General features: G+C 36.9%; 1 protein-coding gene across 2 annotated transcripts in view; it reads right to left on the bottom strand.

Moving 5' to 3' along the window:
• The window catches only part of nck2b (NCK adaptor protein 2b), a 47,777-nt gene that overhangs the window by 10,760 nt on the left and 15,039 nt on the right, over positions 1-21,978 (bottom strand). Inside the window, exons 1-2 of one of the 2 annotated variants that reach the window (XM_042757995.1) lie at positions 4,531-4,690; positions 4,166-4,407 (exon numbers count right to left, since the gene is read on the bottom strand). In XM_042757995.1, the coding sequence (XP_042613929.1) occupies positions 4,166-4,391 (226 nt within the window). In that variant the 5' untranslated portion in view covers positions 4,392-4,407; positions 4,531-4,690. Of the gene's footprint in view, positions 1-4,165; positions 4,408-4,530; positions 4,691-21,978 lie in introns of those variants that run through there. The other variant, XM_042757994.1, reaches the window with a different exon arrangement.

Raw genomic sequence — 21,978 nt, 5'->3', positions numbered from 1 at the left:
TTTTTAGTGGTTTTTGTTTATTTTTGTTTTGTCCTTTCTAAAAAAGTTTTAATCAATTTAAGCCCCTCTTGGAAGTTTGCTGAAGCCCCCCTAGTGGGCCTGGGACCCCGGTTAAGAACCACAGATCTAACAAAACAATTAAATATGACATCAAGATGTCGCTTCAGGTTTGACATAAATGACATCAAATGTCATTGGTTATCATATATATTGTGACCATTCATCATTGACATCAAAACTCCTGCAACACATCTTGACATATCTTATTTGAATATACATAAATACGACTTACAAATAATGATTCTATTCTAAGGCTATCATACACCCTTATAATACATTACATATTGTGTGAATTTTTATTTGTATTTTTTGGAAGCTGAACCTTTTACTGTAACTGCATTGAAAAGGGCTGTACAAACATTCTTCAAAATGTATTTATTGCTTCACGGAAGAAAGCAAGTCATACAGTTTTGGAACAACATGGTGGTGAATAGTGATGACAGAATTTTCATCTGTTCAATTTCCCGTCTCTAAAGAGCTCACTGAGTTTTTTTTATCATTCAGAGATAAAATACTTTATTTATTGATTGGTAAGAAAAGAAGTGGTGGAGAGGAGAAAAAAAGGGGGAGAGAGAGAAATGTGGGGTGTCAGAGAAAGGGTAACCTTGTCACAATGGATGAGCAGAGGAAAGGTAACCTTGACAACAACAAATCAGCAGGGAAGGAGGCAGGAGCTGTATGCATGAGCGGCAATGACTGAATGACCTCAGACACGAGCAGAGATGAGATTATGAGGCCAGCAGGTGAAAAACACCAATACACCAGCACATCTGTGTGTGTGCGCACGTTAGTATGAGATGAGCAATTGAGAAACACGCACACACACACACCTTATTTATGTAGCCCATAAACACACCTGAGTCTCACCTCACAGACAGCAAATGAGCACATTTATCAAAGCACACTGAAAGAACAAAGAGCCTGTGAGAGAGCTCTCCTCGCTCTGTCCACAGAGGATTGATAGGCCAATAGACTAGGGACGAGGATGAGCTTTTAAAACATGACACCAGAGGTCAAGCACTGAGGCTGCCTGCATGGTCATGACATAGCTTTTGACTAATCTAAACCTTCAATTTATTTAATTATTATTTTTTGTGGACTCAGGGAGCACTCTTTTTATTTGAAAGAGACCATGTCAAAGTGCTAAAAAAATAAAAAATAAATAAAAATAAAAAACACAACAACAACCAACAATAAAGGTAGCTTGACTCGTTAAGTCAGTGAAATTAACTCGGAAACCATCTAAACCTAGCCCTCACAGAAAACTTTCTGCGTTTTTACAATCCCAAAAAAAAAAAAAAAAAAAAAAAAAAAAATCTCATAAATGACCTAAAGAGCCATCAAAACAACTATTTAATAATGACCTTTAATGCCACTGCAGAGGTTCTCGCCTCCAACCTCCCATTTCCTGTCTTCGACTCCATGCAAAGATACATGTGTCAGTAATTAAACATAGTATGTAACATGCTTTTTAAGGAAAGTGAGGGAGGGGAGAAAAGGATGTTCTAGAGAGGTTAAGGTCATAGGGGCAGAGAGCTGTGGCCCCTTTACCCTGACAGGGAAGGGGTGGTGCAGTGTGTTTGTGTGTGGACAACTTGTAAATAGCTGTCAGCAGGAAAGCAAAATGGAGTGGTCGATCCTAATTGCTCTGTCTGTCTCTGAAAGTGATGATTTTGCACTGAACAAACATCTCTCTCTTTGTGTAGATATCTTGATGACTGCCAAATCCCCCACCTCTATGAATTCTACCTGTGTACATGTAGAAAGCCATATATGCTACCAGTCAAATATTTGGAATCATTAAGTTTTTTTATGTTTTTGAAAGAAGCCTTTAATATTCACTAAGCCTGCATCTATTTAATAAAAATACAGTAAAACAGTAAAATTGTGAAATTACATTTAACTATTAATTATTTATTTTTAACTATTATTACAATTTACAAAGTTATTTTTGAATATATTTTACAATAAAATTTATTCTTGTGTATTCAGCACAGATGCATTCAATTGATCATGTTACATATTATATTATTATGTTACAAAAGATTTCTATTTTTAAATAAATGCTGTTCTTTTGAAATCTCTCAAATAATCCTAATTTTTTATTGAGCAGCAAATCGGCATATTAGAATGATTTCAAAGGGATCATATGACAATTAAAAAACTGGAGTAATGACTGCAAAAAACGTAGCTTTGTAATAATAAATTATATTACAATAAAAAGTTTTTTGTAAATAATATTTTACAATATTACTACTGCATTTTAGATCAAATAAATATAATACATAAAACATAAAAATAAAAAATAAATACTTTTTCCTCTGACCAGATAAACTTATGACCAGTGGTGTACATGAGCTTTAAAACACAAATTAAATCAATAGTCTCTCCATTTCAATCTAATTTACCCATAAAATGTGCTTACTTAAACCACCTTGTTGTTGATAGGAAGATTAAACACGACGTCGAGGAAAAGATGCAACTGCCATTAGGACGGCTCATTTCCTACCATCTGCATATCAACTGCCTTTAGCTTGTTCATCCCAGGTGGTTAAACCATAACCATATGTGTAACACAGAAGAATCTCCACCACAATAACAACAATAACCAACCATGCTACTATAAAAACAAAACCACAGTGAGGTTTCTGGGGGGCTGCAACATGCAATTCTGCAAAAAAAAAACAAACAAAAAAAACAGCATAACAGCTCTGTAACCACCATTAAACAGTCAAAAAAAAGTCAATGTTGTATGTTCGGCACTGGAAATTTGGGAAACATAAGTCTCCGCTTCACAGCCAGGAGAGCTGAGGCTGACTACTCTGAACATGCACACTCAATATGCCCCAAGACACAGCTGATCGATCAGTTCACCGCTCTCCCCTGTGTGATTAACGGCTGGGCAACTAATTAGGTTTTACAATGAAAACCTTCAAATTAGTGCTTCCCTCTTACACACTCTTCATGTTGAATATTTTTCTTTTTCCATTTCTGAAGGCTTTGAATTTCTCACATGGAAATAGGGATTAAGTCAAAAATATCAGAGGGATGGAACTATCCTGAACTTTCATAATTGGGAAAAAAAAAGCTCATTAAAAAAAAATAATGTATATTTAAAAAAAAAAACAATGCAGTTTGGAATATTCTTTATTTATTTATTTATTTCTAAGAAGAAAAACATCCTTAGGGATCCTTATCCATATCAGTATTTTAAAAAGTTTGTGGTGGAACCAATACAGAGAAACAAACAAAACAGGAAATGATATCGTCATGCAAATCCCTGCAGATTCTCATGACTGCATGTCAAGGTCAATAAATCTTTTTAAATATTAACCTTTTCATGTCAGGGTAAGTTTAGCTGATATTTCTGATAATGATATTAATAATTTATTAAATCCGTAATAAAAAAATAAATAAAAAAAGTATTTTACCTTGGAAAATACACTACCGTTTAAAAGTTTGTGGTCAGTAAGATTTGTTAATGTTTTTGAAAGAAGTGCTAACCAAGGCTGCATTTATTTGATTAAAAAGACAGTAAAAAAACACAATAATGTGAAATATTTAAGACAAATGTTTTCTATAAATCATTCTAATATGATGATTTGGTGCTAAGATAAAGTCTTAGTTTAATCAATATTGATGGTTTTCAATGTTGTGCTGCTTAATATTTTTGTTCAAAGGAACACAGTTTATTTTTTTAAATAGAAATCTTTTGTAATATTATAAATGTGTGTACTGTCACTTATGATCAATTGTGATGTAGCCATATGGAATAAAAATATACATTTCTTACTTTTAAATCGCAGTGCATATTTTGGAATATAATGATTAGATGTGTACATTCGCATTTATTTAAACTGAAAAGAAAATATTACGTTTCATTTAAAATGTTTAGTATCCTTGAAAATAGTTTTTCAAAACCAAAAGAAACTGACATGAATCCAGAGAATCTGACACGAATAAGAGTATTTCTAACCATGTGCTTTAAACCGGACATTCTTATTTGTTATTATTTCAGGATATTACAAAATCTTACACAGCCATCATCCAGACATTACTGGATAACCCCTTTATAAAAAGAAATCATAATATATAAGTCTCTTACCAAGTGTATCTTTGAGATTTTTCACCAGAGAGCCTTTCTTTAGACTGTTCTTGCGTTCGACATAATTAGAAGGAACGAAACCTGTTCTGTTGGATGCATTTCGTACATGCCACCACGTTTTTGAGTCATCGAGGAGCCACAAGCGCTCATTTTTCCTAATGTCAAGTTCCTGGTCTTGCTGTGCCGTATAGTCCCACTTGGCAATAACAATCGCCTCCTCTGACATCTTTCATGGAGTCCCTCTGCAATATAAATAAAAGAAGAAATTAGAATCCTTGTCTATCATCTATCATAGAATCCTCGTCTACAAAAAAGTGCATAAATGCCATAAAAACAGCAGATTGTCAGGAGTCAAGCCGAATAACTTTTTAATGTAGGCTGAAGGATATCCTGGACTCCTGAACACCAATGTAGACAGTCTTCCTCTTGTGAACACTAGCATGCAGCTTTGGTCTGGACATTTTATCTCTAGACGCCGAGCTGGAACCGCAGGAGTGACAGGACGGATCAAAAGCCCAGCAAACCTGCCGGTTTCTAAACGAACAGCTCTAAATGTGTGAGTCTCTCTCTCTCTCTCTCTCTCTCTCTCTCTCTCTCTCTCTCTCTCTCTCTCTCTCTCTCTCTCTCTCTCTCTCACTCACACACACACACACACACACACACAACAGAAGGGCTACATTTACACACTACCCACAAACAAACAGCTTTTAAAGCCTCTCCTTTTTACGTTCCCATCTTAAAACAAAGTAAATTATTCAGCAGATACACTGAAGGAGAGAGAAAGAGAGACAGATATTGAAGGAAAAGAAGAAAGTGAACAAAAATATGTTCATAATATCCCACAAAATGACTACAAGTAAAAGAAGGAGAAAACAAGAGAAAAGGAAATATAGCTTTAAAGCAATAGTTCACCAAAAAATGAAAATCCTGTCATCATTTAATCACCCTCATGTTCCAAAGAATTGTTTTCATCTTTGGAAAACAAATGAAGATATTTTTAATATTCTCTAATTTTTGTAAATCCATTGAAGGTCTACAAGATCAATATATTCAAGCTTCAAAAAGTATGGTTAAAAGACATTATAAAAGTTATCCATATGTGAATGAAGCCCGAAAATGCATGCTTGATACGCAAGAATAAAAACCTCACTTGTTCTTGTGCATCAAGCATGCAAGTTTAAGGTAAACGATTGAAAAGTTTGAGAGTAAGTAAATGTCAATCTTCATTTGTGGGTTAACTATCTGTTTAAAGAAAAAAAGTCCATTATATCAACATTAAGATTTTTGTGACCTTTAGTCTGGAGTTTGTAACATACTTTTAAATTACTAAGCAACATCACCTAAATATCAAATAGTGTTACTTCTTCTATGAATTTATCTTCTAGCAAAGGATTATTTTACTGCATAAAAAAAAAAAAAAAAAAAAAAAAAAATTGAATGGAAGTTGGAACTCATAAATTATAATCATGCCTAGTAACAAGACTATAGCAAAGTCCCTTTGAAATACAAGCTGAAAATACAAAGCTCCAGTAGTTAGCGCATGTCTCCAAAACATGCTCCAGAAAGCTGCCTGTTTCTATAGCAACCGGGACTTGCAGTGACACAATGACTTTAATGATTAGCGATTGGCTAATTTATTCAGAAGGTGGGGTTTCCTTGAATAGAGCGGCCATAATGAGCGTTGCAGTTTTCTCCATTCAAAACTATACGAGTTACACCTCTAGAGTATTCTAAAGTATGTTTGCATGGCAGTTTACACTGAACTATCTTCTAGTGTTAAAAATTTCAAATCGCCACAAAAACATAATTTTTCTGATCCTAGATTGATTCTTTGCATAGCATAAGAAAATAATGTATAATAATGTATAATAATAATAATGTAAAAATATATATTTTTCTATACACTGCTGTATGCTAAAGCATTTCTCAAACATCCTTATTCTTATAAAATCAACATAGGCTGCATTTAAAGAACATTTACTTAGACATGCATTTATTGGATTCATCTTTCAGCTCAAAGAGTTTCTAACCGTTTTTTTGTTGAAGCTGCATAAATGAAAACACTGCATCATTTTCAAGTGTCATTTCAAGAGTGTGTGTAAGTAAGAGTGTGAGGGAGTGTGTCGGTGAAAGAGGCTTTATTGGACTATGACAGTGCTGCTTCCTGCTCCAGGGACAGTATGCTCAGTATGCTGTCGTCCAATCACTCTGACAGCTGTCACACAGAAATGCACATGCTAGCTGAATGCCAGTCAGCAGGGAACAGCGAACACTTCATGATACTGTACACAAACACTTGCCACTTCATCGTTAAACAGCCCCTTGCCTGCTTTATCACTGACAGCAGGTTACCTCATTCATACTGCAAGCACAAAATGACGAAATGCAAGTGTCTTTAAATGGTAGGCTGCTTGTATCAACACAAATCACAGGTCTTTTTAACTACACTTAGATTCAGATACAAAACGACAGCTCACAAGAAGCAGCAAGCCTCAGGTATAGCTATAAACAGCTACTTTAGAAGTTTAAGAGCAAACAAACACAGCAGCCATCATTCAAAACTGCTGCCAGATCTCCATGTTCCACTCTCACCCATCCCCAGTGGAGTAGGGAAACTTGTCAACTCACAGATAAAGCTGTCACATGTGTCAACACTGGCTGAAACAATTACAATGACTGCCCGACGGCCAGCATTTTAAACAGCAAGGCATAATATCTCCTCTTTAATAAAAATGCAGGTCTCCCCCAGGATCTTTCCATCCCTTGTGTGGTGTTGAAAGAGAAACTCGCCATGAGTGCAGAGAGGAAAACATTTTTTGTTTGCTCTGACACTCACCTGTCAAACAGGACTCAGTCATAATAAAAGCCTTCCTAACACATGGGGTCTGGGTAAATAGAGGACATTCAGTGCTTACAATGCAACGATATATCCCTGTTACTTAACCATGGCGCTAAGCTCATAAAGCCACATTGTCTAAATTCATAATCTGGTTATGTAACACGATTATGGATCCAAAATCCCATTTTTAAAAGCATTCATATTGAGGTGGAGTGGTTAAAAATCAATCTCCATTACCACTAAATATTGCGCTAATGACTGACTATAGGAAAGGCAGGGCTAAGCAGATGATTTCAAATGATATTATGACACAAGTACCATGGCCATCAGTTTACACACATGCTTAGTTCAGAGTCAGACATAGTGAATCATGACTGAAACTATAAAATAATCCCTGTCAAATTCATCTGTGGCAAGATACGACATCTTTTCTTTAAGTATTTTTAGCCGAAAACTAAAACTGTTGAGTTATACAAACATTTAAACTTAACATAATGCATTTTTTATATCAACCTGTTAAAGATGTAATTATGTATCTACTCCAATTCACTGCTGAAATATAGATATTTAAATGATGGCTGCAATGAAGACTTGCTTTTTACAGATTTATTCAAGCACATAAAATAATGAAGACATGACTAACAGGTTAAATAAAAATATAATAAATATAATGTAGTGCATATATTTAGCAAAAAACTAGAGATATTTTTTTCTAGCTAACTAACAAGCTATGGAAATAGCTGTGTCCCATTTAAGGGGCTGCATCCTTTGAAGGATGCATACTTTAAAGGCCACAAAGGTCATATCAAGCATCGTTTAACCTAACCTTTGTACTAAATATTTGTTAACATAATGGTTGTACCAAAACCATTTTGGCTAAAACCGAAAATTCATTTATTGCTGTTCCGGTTGAATATTTTCGTTGCTGAAATTTCTGTGCATCACTGTTGCAGACTGTATCAGATCAAGAGATGCTATGGGAGCTTTGGTTTCACTCTCGTTTTCAGCAGATGTCCCTCAAAATGGCAGCTGGAAAATGAAACAGCTGAACAACTCAAGAACACTTGAATTTCCTCTAACAAAAGGGTGTGCCAGTCCCAGAGCTTCAGAAATCAAAGAAGCTCTTCAACAAAGGACCTTGGGCATCTCATTCTTCTCTAAACACCTGTTCTCAGGTCAATGCCTTCATAGTGTACAACTGCTTAACACACAATATAGCACTCTGCCTTGAACTGTGAAATATATGTGACCCTGGACCACAAAACCAGTCTTAAAGTGCATATTGCAGGTTAAAAATTCTAATTAATATATAACCTTGTATGAAAATACCATATGAACCATTAATGCAGGATTTGAAAAATGTATTACAAGTTGTGAGGGCACAAATTTAGAAGAAAAAGTGACTGTTTCCTTGACAGTTCTCAAAAACCGCTCAACTGTGCACCGTAAGTCTTGTTTTTTTAGAGCTTCCGCTCCTAATGGAGATGCAGATGTGATGAAGGCCATGTGGAAAAGCATGGTCAGCAGTGAATGTGATCTAAACTTTTGCTTGCTTCTCCCAGCATATGCATCAGGCCTCATGGAGTCTGAGAAAGGAATACTGCAGGTCACCACAGGCTCTACGAGAACACAGCACTGTCCTCCACTACACCTGCTCCTCTTTCCAGATCCCTCCAGAGGATCAACAAGATGAGGCTGTTGTGTATCTAGCACAGCATTCATGATTTCACACACGTTAACAACACATTAGTTATACAGGTGCATCTCAATAAATTAGAATGTCGTGGAAAAATTCATTTATTTGTAGTAATTCAACTCAAATTGTGAAACTTGTGTATTAAATAAATTCAATGCACACAGACTGAAGTAATTCATGTCTTTGGTTCTTTTAATTGTGATGATTTTGGCTCACATTTAACAAAAACCCACCGATTCACTATCTCAAAAAAAAAACTGAATACTTCATAAGACCAATAAAAAAACATTTTTAGTGAATTGTTGGCCTTCTGGAAAGTATGTTCATTTACTGTACATGTACTCAATACTTGCTAGGGGCTCCTTTTGCTTTAATTACTGCCTCAGTTTGGCATGGTGATCAGCTTGTGGCACTGCTGAGGTGGTATGGAAGCCCAGGTTTCTTTGACAGTGGCCTTCAGCTCATCTGCATTTTTTGGTCTCTTGTTTCTCATTTTCCTCTTGAAAATACCCCACAGATTCTCTATGGGCTTCAGGTCTGGTGAGTTTGCTGGCCAGTCAAGCACACAAACACCATGATCATTTAACCAACTCTTGGTGCTTTTGGCAGTGTGGGCCGGTGCCAAATCTTTAAAAAGCTGGTCAGCAGAAGGAAGCATGAAGTGCTCCAAAATTTCTTGGTAAACGGGTGCAGTGACTTTGGTTTTCAAAAAACACAATGGTCCAACACCAGCAGATGACATTGCACTCCAAATCATCACAGACTGTGGAAACTTAACACTGGACTTCAAGCAACTTGGGCTATGAGCTTCTCCACCCTTCCTCCAGACTCTAGGACCTTGGTTTCCAAATGAAATACAAAATTTGCTCTCATCTGAAAAGAGGACTTTGGACCACTGGGAAACAGTCCAGTTCTTCTTCTCCTTAGCCCAGGTAAGAAGCCTCTAATGTTGTCTGTGGTTCAGGAGTGGCTTAACAAGAAGAATACGACAACTGTAGCCAAATTCCTTGACACGTCTGTGTGTGGTGGCTCTTGATGCCTTGACCCCAGCCTCAGTCCTTTCCTTGGGAAGTTCAGTCAAATTCTTGAATCGGTTTTGCTTGACAATCCTTATTAGCTGCAGTTCTCTCGGTTGGTTGTGCATCGTTTTTTACTTCCACACTTTTCCCTTCCACTCAACTTACTGTTAACATGCTTGGATACAGCACTCTGTGAACAGCCAGCTTCTTTGGCAATGAATGTTTGTGGCTTTCCCTCCTTGTAAAGGGTGTCAATGATTGACTTCTGGACAACTGTCAGATCAGCAGTCTTCCCCATGATTGTAGCCATTGGCATGTCACCATATTCTAATTTGTTGAGATAGTGAATTGGTGGGTTTTTGTTAAATGTGAGCCAAAATCATCACAATTAAAAGAGCCAAAGACTTAGAAGAATTTATTTAATTCACGAGTTTCACAATTTGAGTTGAATTACTGAAATAAATGAACTTTTCCACAACATTCTAATTTATTGAGATGCACCTGTATATATTAACAGTTGCAATGTTGTGTTTTGAGTTAGGTATTAAAAGTGCTAGAAAATAATATTTGTTGATTTAGTGCTGTATAAATAAAACTGAATTCAATTAACCATAAATGTAGATCTGCTTGATATTTATCTGATGTAAACTTCATAAACAAATTTTTATGCAGTAAGACAATTTGTGATTGTGATTATTTTTTACTGATTGTCACCAAAATGGGGCCATACAAAACCTTTATAAAGTCCTCCTTCCTCTGGAAACTGTCTAATAATGGCTGACACAACACATGCAGGTAAGGCCTTCCTGATGTGCCTGCTCAGAATGCCATAGGCCCAGCGGACAACTTGCCTGTATGCTGTCCAAATGTCTTATACCAATGGCATCAAAAAGTATGACTTACAGGTAGTTGTGACCTAAATAGAGGCAGCTTGTAATTGAAAAAAATTCAGATGTTTTTAATATTCAAATCTTTTACTGTGTATTTATACATACAAGTATTTAGCTCAGAATATTTACTATGTATTTATACATACAAGTATTTAGCTCAGAATAATAAATTATCTCTGCCCTAAACACATGTGTCTGCTGGCCTGGAGAGGTCCATGCTCCGGTTTGAAGTGCATATATAGGCTGTCTGTAGCACATACGGGTGCAGAGTCAGACGCTGCACAGCAAGTGTGGGGGTCACATTCTCCAATCTCCACTAAGACCCAGTATGCATCTAACTCCCTGCAGCACTGACTTTCCTCAGCTGTGACCATGGCCTCACATTTCCCACACATAATGAAACGAAAACGTGTTTATTTCTCTTTCTCTCCTGCAGTGATGAGAAACCGCTATATCATGTAATGTTAGAGTCAGATATTAACTAGTGTGACACGCCTGACCCACGCTGATTAGTTCCTGTTACTGGTAAGTATCAATACTCATAGACGACCAATACTAGCTTTGCTATTGCCTGATTACATATCGTTGGCTAACGTGTGTATATCTGTAAGCTAACACTGGTCTCGAACCAAGACACCTGCCATGTTCTCCTCACACAAATCAATTTGTCTTCTTTAACCGTTGTTCTGTCTAATTCTGGCCTGTCCCTGCTCTCCTGGCCACATAGCAGGCTCATAATTGTATCTGTGGTCTGTCATAAGTGTAAATAAACACTTAAAATTTCCTCAGCATCCAAACTGTCATTGCGATCCATTGTTTTCCTATGGATCGCACTCCCTCTCGTTACGTCACTTCTGGTTTTGGCGGTTTTCAGATGTGGAAGTAAAATTATCTCACAAAAATGACTCCAGAAGCCTTAATAGCGTATTTTAAAGTATAGTTTAAAGAAAATCTAGTTCCTACATAATTTTTTTATACATCGACTCACTGGGGTCTCTAAACTGGAATATGCACTTTAAGTCGCTGGGGTTTATTTTTAGCAATAGCCAAAAACAAAAAAAAACATTGTATGGGTCAGAATTATCAATTTTTCTTTTATGCCAAAAATCATTAGGATATTAAGTAAAGATCATGTTCCATGAAGATATTTTGTAAATTTCCTAATCAGTTTTCAGATTATGTATAAATTTCAATTTAAAAAAATTGTGAAATGTGAAAACAAATTAAAAGATGGAAGAAAAAGATGAAATTAAGCTACAAGAGATAGAGGGAGTTTCACTGTCCTTATCCATTTGGTTAGTCAAATCCCATGTGTGCTGTGGAGTGTGTATTGAATAGCAGCCAAATATTGCTTTAGAAAAGAGTGAGGCATAGATAAAGAAAAGATATTCAGAAAGATGCTTTTCAGTTGCCTGTGCTCTCAGATCCTATCTACATATGCAATACTCTCACACAAACACAAACCACACATCTAATAACACAGTAATCCAGCTCTTAGAGGCACCGTCTTCATCGCCATTGCTATTATTCTAAACATGAGCTGATTTAAGGCTCTCAGTCTCTTTATTCTCATTACTAAACAGGATTAGGGTTTTGAGCTAGGTTTATTACATACAAATAGTTCAGGAGCTGATACCAGCCGTGAAATTTCAGAATTTGAGACAACTATTCCGATATCAGAGCAAACTAATATAAATACTATAAATATACAATACTAAATAAAAATATATAATAAGAATACACTTTAATATAAAAACCTACAATACGGTCAGTAAAATAGTTTAAGGCTGCGTTTATCTGATCCAAAATAAAGTAGAATTTTTTGTAACAATATAAATATATTATTGGACTGAATTAATTAATTAATAAAGCATTAAAAAACGTATATTAAGTATAAAAAAGTATTATAAAAATACTGTATACTCTATATACACTAGCCTATATAGTATCTAATATTTTAGTATACATTTATTATTATTATTATTACTATTATAAATATTAAAAAGAGGGAAAAGTGACGTTTCGGGGAAAGGTGACGTTTTAAGCAATGTGGTTCTTCATCAGAGAATGTAGAAGTTTAAAGGTACAGTAGCAGTTTATAGTCATACCTGAGTCTTGTCTGATGAAAAGCTATATGGCTTGAAACGTCACCTGTGGTGAGAACAAGAAATAATTTATTTTTGTACTTTTGGAGCAGTGGTGTGCCAACTTTTCCCTCTTTTTACTGTTTTCATTAGCTGAGCACCCTGACTGAAGTTTTTGTTGCCCGTCAGGTGTGCATTTTTAAAAAATATAATAAATATTAACAAATTAAATGAAAACAAATCATTACACATCAATTAAATCATCACTGTTTAATAAACAAAAATAAATTAAGAGCAGTGGTTTTGTGTTTTTCTTGTTTAAGTAATTTTAAAAATCATAATAGACAGTAGCACAGTATTAGTTTGCATGATAGGACTAGGTGTTATGATCCCAATATTCAGCACCATTTAGACGCACCATAAAAAAATTTCTCCTTTGCTGTGAGCACAGCGAGATGCAGCAACACTCTGATTTTGGTTCAGCAAGAAGCCAGGATCATGGCCTAATCCATGTCCGTGGTCCTTGCCTCAATACCCCATAATCAGTCATGAATTTACAATTGCTTTATGCATGACTGGGGAACAATAAGAAAAGGACTAGTATGGTAAAATGGATAGATGAAGACGGTACAATTCTTCACTGCAGTCATCGGGTGGGGATCCTTGACGTTCTATTCGCCATGGGAGTTCCACTCGTTCATTCTTGGGAGTGTTTACATTCCTCCGTAAGAACATGTGAGCTCAGCTTTACAGAAACTTGCTGATCGGATCACAGAGACAGTGCAACAACACCCAGACTCTGTTTTAATCATTCTCGGGGACTTTAATAAAGCAAATCTTTCCCATGAACTGCCAAAATACAGACAGCATGTTACATGTCCCACCAGAGACAGTAATATACTAGCTCACTGTTAAACAGCAATAAAGGATGCATATTCAGGGATGCACATAATTTTTTCAGCCTGGTTCTCACAGAAGAACCTGGAGATTTGGTTTGGTCCTCACACTGCATATAGCGTGACCCATTAAATATAACTATAAAAAAAATCAATTAATAATAGTTATAATATTATTGAACTTTATTATTTTTTAAATAAAATAATAAACTAAATAATAATGTGTGATTATATTATTACAAATAAAAGCTAGGCCTAGTATTAAACACAAATACAATTATTTTATAGAAAACTTAAAAATAAAATGCTAATATTTACTACTACTTTCTTTGTTTCCCTCTTTAAGAAGAATCGCTTTAGGTATTCCCCAATTTTAAGTCGCTTTGGATAAATTTTGGCAGGTTGCCGGCAAGTAAGTATATGCGCTTCCAGATTTAGCACTGCTGCTGATTAAAGAGCGTCAGTGAATGTCACAGTTTTGCATTGTGCTTTGAAAACAGCATGGGATAGCCTAGATTTATGCTTTCAGTTTGAAAAGAAATCTTATATAGTACAGTTTGTCGATCTAAAATGGTAATTGTGTATTAACAGCTGTCAACTATGTCGGTACGCAAATGCGCTGTCAGAACTTATTTATATAGCGCTTTTTTTTTTTGGTCGCACATTCGGACCTGTGGATCACTTATGTGCACCCCTGTGCATATCACTCTGTCCCACAGGCAGCTTTGAGACTTACTGATCACTGCCTGGTTCATCTTATACCAACCTACAGGCAAAAACTTAAATCTGCTAAACCTGTAGTAAAGACTGTAAAAAGGTGGACCAACGAAACAGAGTGGGTTTTAAAAGTCTGTTTTGACCTCACTGATTGGAGTGTTTTTGTGGCTGCTACCACCGATCTGGACGAACTCACAGAGACCGTAACATCCTATATTAGTTTCTGTGAGGATATATGCATTCCTACCAAGACTTATTTCACTTCAATTCTAATGACTCAGCTTCCGTGTGGAAAGGTCTGAAACCCATCACAAATTACAAGACACCATCCCCCAGCAATGAGGCAAATCAACAACTTGCTGAAGACCTGAATGAGTTTTATTGTAGATTCGAAAACCCCCACACCTATTCTGACCATCTCCCTACACAACCATTAACACCTCCTGCACCTTTTTACAGATCTTCAACAGATCTCTGCAGTTGTGTGAAGTCCCTTCCTGCTTCAAATGCTCCACCATCATCCCTGTTCCAAAGAAACTCAAGACTTAACGACTACAGACCTGTGGCTCCAACGTCTGTCATCATGAAGTCATTCGAAAAACTGGTCCTGGCTTATCTAAAGGACATCACTGGACCCATATCGGACTCCCTGCAGTTTGCCTACCAGGCAAACAGGTCTGTGGATGATTAAGTCAACATGGGACTGCACTTCATCCTGCAACATCTGGACAAAACTGGCACTTATGTGAGGATCCTGTTTGTGGACTTTAGTTTGGCTTTCAACCCCATCATTCTAACAGTCCTCCACATCAAACTAACCCAGCTCTCTGTCCCTAGCTCTATCTGTCAGTGAATCACCAGCTTTTACATCCATTTTTAATGAGTCTCTTGCTACATCGGTGGTTCCCACCTCCTTCAAAAAATCTGTCATCATCCCTGTGCCTAAGAACAATAACCCCTTTTGCCTGAATGACTATCGTCCAGTTGCCCTCACATCAATAGTCATGAAGGTCTTTGAGGGACTGGTTAAAAACTTCATCTGCTCCTCCATCCCGGATACTTTGGACCCTCTTCAGTTTGCTTATCGCCCCAACAGATCCACTGATGATGCCATCTCTTACATCCTGCACTCTTCTCTCACACACATTGACAGCAATAACAGGAACTATGTAAGGCTGCTATTTATCGACTACAGCTCAGCTTTCAATACTATAGTCCCCATCACGCTAGCTTCTAAACTCATGGACCTCGGCCTGAATTCTTCACTATGCAACTGGATTCTTGATTTCCTCAACGGCAGACCTCAAGTGGTGAAAGTAGGCCAGTTCACCTCTAACTCCATCACCCTGAACGTAGGAGCTCCACAGGGCTGTGCTCCTGAGTCCCCTGCTCTACTCTCTCTACACACATGACTGCGTGTCTTCCCACAGCTCCACATCTATTATCAAATTTGCTGATGATACTGTGGTTCTGGGCCTCATTTCCAACAATAATGAGACCGCATACCTGGACGAGGTAGAGAAACTTACATCATGGTGCCAGGACAATTGTCTCTCTATGAATGTGAGCAAAATTAAAGAGCTGATTGTTGACTTCAGGAAGAGACAGCAGCAGCCCTATACTCCTCTTATGATCAGCGGGGACGCCTGTGGAGAGGGTGAGCAGCTTCAGTAGCAAATCGGTGTAAACATCTCCGAGGACCTGACTTGGACTACACACATTCAAACTCAGGTTAATAAAGCCAGGCAAAGACTGTACCTCAGTGTATATCAGTGTGGCATGGGAACAGCTCCAGTCATGACTGCAAAGCCCTGCAGAGAGTTGTGCGCTTAGCTGAGCGCATCTCAGGGTCTGCTCTCCACTCTCTGCAGGACATCTACCTCAAACGCTGCAAAAGCAGAGAGCTGTTAAAATAATCAAGGACTCCATTCACCCCAGTAACCCATCTTTTCACTTTGCTGCCATCTGGTAAGCGTTTCCGTAGCCTGATGTCAAAAAACTGAGAGACTTAGGAGGAGTTTCTTCCCCCAGGCCATCAGGCTCCTAAACTCAAAACCAGCCTCCTAACATCTTCATGTCTCCACTTAATATCCACTTTATCAGTAAGATATTCATCATTCACTACCTCACATTGACATACTGAAAGTGTCAACCTGTTTGCACATTTGCCTCTTGTACATTCCTGTGTATCATAATATTTAAGACTACAGTTTACTTTCATGCACATTATTTTCTACTATATATTTAATTCTACAGTATACATCTCTTTATATATTTTATATTTTATTCTTATATTTTTATTGTTTACTTTTATTTCATTCTTTCATAGCTTTATTTATGTATATTTTCATCTGTGTTGTATTCTTTAATAATTGCACTGTCCATGGAGTGGACCTGACTCACATTTCACTGCTGGTTATATATGCTCTATATAATTGTGTATGTGACAAATAAAAATCTTGAATCTTGAATCTTTCTGACAGATAGGTAACAGATAGTGAGACTGAGGAAATTCATGACAAACAGCTGCTCCAGCAACAATGGTGCCCCTATGGGATGTGTTCTCTCCACCACTGCTCTTCTCCCAGTACACCAGTGACTTGCCCTCTAAAGACCTCTCTGTCAAGCTCCTGAAGTTTGCAGACGACACTACAGTCATCGGTCTCATCCAGGACGGCGATGAGTCTGCTTACAGACAAGAGGTTGAGCAGCTGGCTGTCTGATGCAGTCTTAACAACCTGGAGCTGATTGGCCAAATCATGTTAGCATGTTCCAAACATCCTGAGAAGCCCCCTATGCCTGCCTTTTGCACTGAGGTGTCGACAAAGTTGTTGTTCTTCAGGAATGCTGACAATCTCTGTGCTACAAAGCTAAAGAAAATCTTACCTTCCACATTCAGGAGGCTAATTTGATGAAACTGGCCAATAGTTGCCGAATGTTTTTTTCTTGTGGATGAAAGTCCCTCGAGTCCTTCTCCAGGCTTTTGGTATCACCTGCTTTTTCCATGCTACTATCATTATCTCCAAGGGTACCTCAAGACTCCTGGGGCATTCTTGTAGTTCTTGTATGGAATACTGTTGGGTCCATTGGCTGATGCTGATCTTGCCCACTTTACCACACTCTTAACTTTGTTGTCCTGGTTTGCTTCTTTTTTCTTTGCTTTCTCAAGGTTTCTGCTCTTTATAGCGTTGCAAGGATATGTTTGATATTGCCCTGTAGTACCTCTAGGCCTTTCCTTTCTGCTTCAGTAGCCTTCTTCCTAAGGCTGCTCGATTATGGCAAAAATTATAATCACGATTATTTTGGTCAATATTGTAATCACGATTATTTAACACGATTATGAGGGGGCCATATGACCAAAACTTTATATGAGTGGTTTATTTAAAGATTGTGATACATATCAAATATGTATTTCCTGTAATTATGGTTGTTACAATCCTTATATCTGCACTGTTTACTTCACTGGTTTGCAGTCTATCTACCATGTGCCTTGTGCTGCTTTACTTATCTTTCTTTTTATATGACCTATTTGTATATTTGTATAGTTGTACTTTATATTTTATTATCTGTATTTAATGTTCTACTGTTAGTGTTATCTGTATGTTAGTGTTATCTGAGAGTAATCCAATTTCAATTCTCTGTATGTATGTACTGAACATACATGGAAGAATTGACAATAAAGCAGACTTGACTTGACTTGCTATGACATCTACATTATAGAGACCAGCAGAATTTCAAACAAACAAAAAGTCCTCAAAATAATTAAAATAATTAAACTGTCAGTAATAAAAAAGCAAACGAACAAATACAATAGAATAAAAATATACAAATTAAACAAACTGTGCTTTAATGTTTTTTTTAATGCAAGTCTCAAGCAGTATGACTATTTCATTTATTCACTATACCATTTATTAGTAATGTCTCATTTCAGTTTAAGTTTGGCTTTAGTTTTGTATTTATTGCCGTTTATATGAAAAGATTCATGTAGCGTTCAGCCTACTGCAGAAATGAATAATCAAATGTAAAATAAAATATAGCCCGCTGTCACTTTAAGAGCCGCATGGATCCAAATTACTCTTACATGAGTATTTTCATTCTCAACTCTATACATTAATTTATTACATGACCGACAAAGGTATACATGAATAAATCACCAAGTGCAGCATTTTGACACATTTTTGCATGTACCTGACCGATTAGGCGCGCACCTTGAGCTAAAAGATGACTTTAAATGGCCGTGTTCTGTTCTGTCTCTGAGCACATATCTCTTCCTGAGGAGCAGCGCAAGTTCTCTTTCACGCTTTTAAAAACATGAATAAATATACTTGATTATTGGATTTTCATAATCGTTGGAGGCCAAAATCGAAATCGAATCTTTTTTCGATTAATTGCACAGCCCTACTTCTTCCACTGTTTTCTCAGGCTCCTCCTTTCTTTCACAAGTTTGTCAATCTCTTGTTGTCCCCTGGATTTTGGCTCGCCTCCCAGCTTCCGTGAACTCCACTTCTTCTTTTTCACTCCAAACCTTTGTGCCCCATAGGTGTAGATAATCTCCCCCATCTTTTCCAGTTTCCTTTCTACATCTCATTTCAGGCCTTCTAGCAGCTGAATGAGATCTGTGTTAATGGTTGCCCACTCGTTGTGGCAGCATTTAGGCCAAAGTATCTGAGGTCTCCTTCCATCCATCTTCCTTTCTACTGCTGGCTGTGGCTGGGTGGCTTCTGGGTTAATCAGTGGGGGTAAGTTTGTGCCTAGTTGGGCTTTGTTTGGGGCTCTAATACCCTGTGGATTGTGGTGTTTGTACCACCACTGGGCTTCACCTGACTGATTTCCCCTACTTCTGAGGAAGTATTGGTCAATGGAGGCCCCTCGCTAAGCTCTCTCAGGCACTTCTTCCTGCCCTGATGGCTTTTAAGACCCTACTCTGATGTTATCTATGCCCAGCCGCAGATGCATCTTTGTAGTTTTTGTCCTGTCAGTCCTATTGTTCCAGCCTCTGTTGTGCTGTTCTCCTGGCTCATTGTAATTTCCGTTCCTAAATCTGTTACCATGTGGTCTGTCCATGAGTCATCTTGTGCCCCCTCTTTCACAGACTCCAGGGGTATTCTTCTTCTTGTGGTTTTCATAGCCAAAGATGGGTGGATCCTATGCACTATAGTGACGGATCCTGCAGGTATGGGTAGCTAACCCATGCCAGCCCCGATGGGGTCTATTCCCTCCTGTCAGCAGTCTTTCCTAGCTGTCACTAGGTCTTTTCCTGGTTGTCAGGTGCCCTTTCACAGCAGTCACTGGTTTAACCAGGTAGTTTAGTTTGAATGATAGGACTAGGTGTTATGAATTTACATTGCAAGGACCACTGTACAGATTGGATATTTTGAAACATTTTATTCATTTATTTATATTGGTCCTGTCTGGCTGCATTACCTCAAGACATAACCCACTGTGTTTACATTAATACCTCATCCAGAGAACTTTTGTTCAAGAATTTTGCAACAAGCACATTTGATCATTCATGCATATATATATGTGTTCATGCATGGCTGTGTTCAAAAATAGCCGCCAAGCAGTCAGACAACACTGGAGTACTGAGACTACTAAAAGTACCAGTACTAAAGAACTCTGTACTAAACCGAACTAAAAATAAGATAAAATGGGCATGAATGCACATGTTGGTAGGTGATAACAATAATTTGCATAAATGTTGCATTATGGGTTGTGAAGGAGATGAAGGATAGTGACTGGGGAAGTGAGAAAGAAATAAATAGGAAGAGAAGGGGGGCCTGTTGTGGATTTTTGGCAGTAGTGTTTAATTCTTACTGCAGCTGTGTGTGTGTGCGCACATTTATGCATGTTTGACCCCTTTATTCATTTGCGTATTTGTGTGTTTTAATGACTGTAACTTGTGTCTCTGGATATTTTTTCAGCGCTCAGGCGGTCAAGCTGAACCATGTGACTGTGAACTCCTGTAACCCAGTTTCTGGGAAAGTCTTGACCCTGATGGGAAGAAGGGTTCAAAAGAGAGGAAAACAGAGAAAGGACAGGCCAGCTGTGGCACACAGGAAGTCAGAAAAGTAACCTTAAAGTTATAGTTCAAATAAGAATGAAAATTCGGTCATGCTTTACTCTTCCTTATTTCCATCCAACATGAAAGATGATGTTTTGAAAAATGCTGAGGTTACTCTAAATGAAAGTGGATGAGGACTAGGCTGTCAAGCTCTTAAAACAGAAAAAGCTAGATAAAATTCTTCTGGAACCAATTTATTTGTGCAAAAAAACAGACTGAACATTAAAACATTATTAAATGAAAATCTGCCCCTCTGCTGTAACTCTTAAAAACTAATTTGGGCATTTGTAAATATTTTCAACTAACAGTGACTTTGTATGACTTCGTGAATTTTGTATTGCTTTAAAAGACTTGGAATACAGTGCGCAAGTCATATGGGCCACTTTTACATTCCTGTTTGGAGTCAGTAATATATATTTTTTCCTTTATGTTTTTGATAGAAGTCTCTTATACTAACCATAGCTATATTTATTTAATAAATAATAACTTATATTATAAAATATTATTACAATTTAACTGTTTTTATTTTAATATTATATAGAAACATTTCAAGAAATATTTCCTATTTGTATCAAGTTTTTGATTTATATATATTTAAGATTCTTTGATGAAGTTAAAAAAACAGCATTTCCTTTAATAGAAATCTTTTGTAGCATTATAAACATTTAATGTCACATTTGATTAATGCATCCTTGCTGAATAAGAAAATTCATTTCTTTAAAAAATAAATAAATAAATAAATAAAATCTTATCCCAAAGTTTTGAACATAGTGTATCAATTTTTTTTAATCCTTTTTCGAGCTTGATAGCCTCTGGTCACTGTGTTGTATATAAAAGAGCAGCATGAACATTCTTTAAAACCTCTACTTTCTTGTCCCATTAAATAAAATAATCATGTAGAAAATGATGACAACAATTTTCATTCTTGGGTAAACTATCCTAGGAGTAAAGAAAGAGAGAGATCAGCAAGTATATTTGGCTCAACACTGCAGTTTTCCTTATTCGCAGAAAGGAAAATTTGATTCTACATCGTGCAGAATAAATGGAAAATTATGATGGCAAAAAGCATTTTCCCTGCTCTCCGATTTTCACTATTAACACTATAATTTCAACTACCAAGTACAGCCTGTACACACAAACACAACAGATAAAGCAGAAGATATTACCACTGGCAAGATCAATATCTTTGACAAACACAAGACAGAGTGCTCTGGTTTGCCCTTTTCTTCATTTAGAGTAACCTGAGCATTTTTCAAAACATCTTCTTTCATATTCTATTTCAAGTCAAATATGACAACATAATCACACTATGCTGTTTCCTTCTCTAAAGTCTATTTCTTGACTTAGTTTGGTTTTCATACCCCACACTCACAGACCGTCTACACTAATGTTACATTAAACTGGAAATTGTTTTTCAAAGCAGAAAGTCTAAATCAGATTGCTTGACGTACAGGATTCTACAACAAAGCCATGTTTACAAGTTCCACGGCTACAGCAATGAACACTTCAGAGAAGCAACTAAACATAGTATTTGAAAAAGTGAAGTTCACAGCCAAGAAACTTTAAAAACATTTAAAAGTTTTGTCTGAGGCAATTTGTTGAATTTCC

This window comes from Cyprinus carpio, chromosome A6, assembly GCF_018340385.1.
Source record: "Cyprinus carpio isolate SPL01 chromosome A6, ASM1834038v1, whole genome shotgun sequence".
In the NCBI taxonomy this organism is placed as follows: domain Eukaryota; kingdom Metazoa; phylum Chordata; class Actinopteri; order Cypriniformes; family Cyprinidae; genus Cyprinus; species Cyprinus carpio.
Note: the sequence above shows the minus strand (reverse complement) of the source record. Positions and strands in the feature narration are given on the sequence as shown.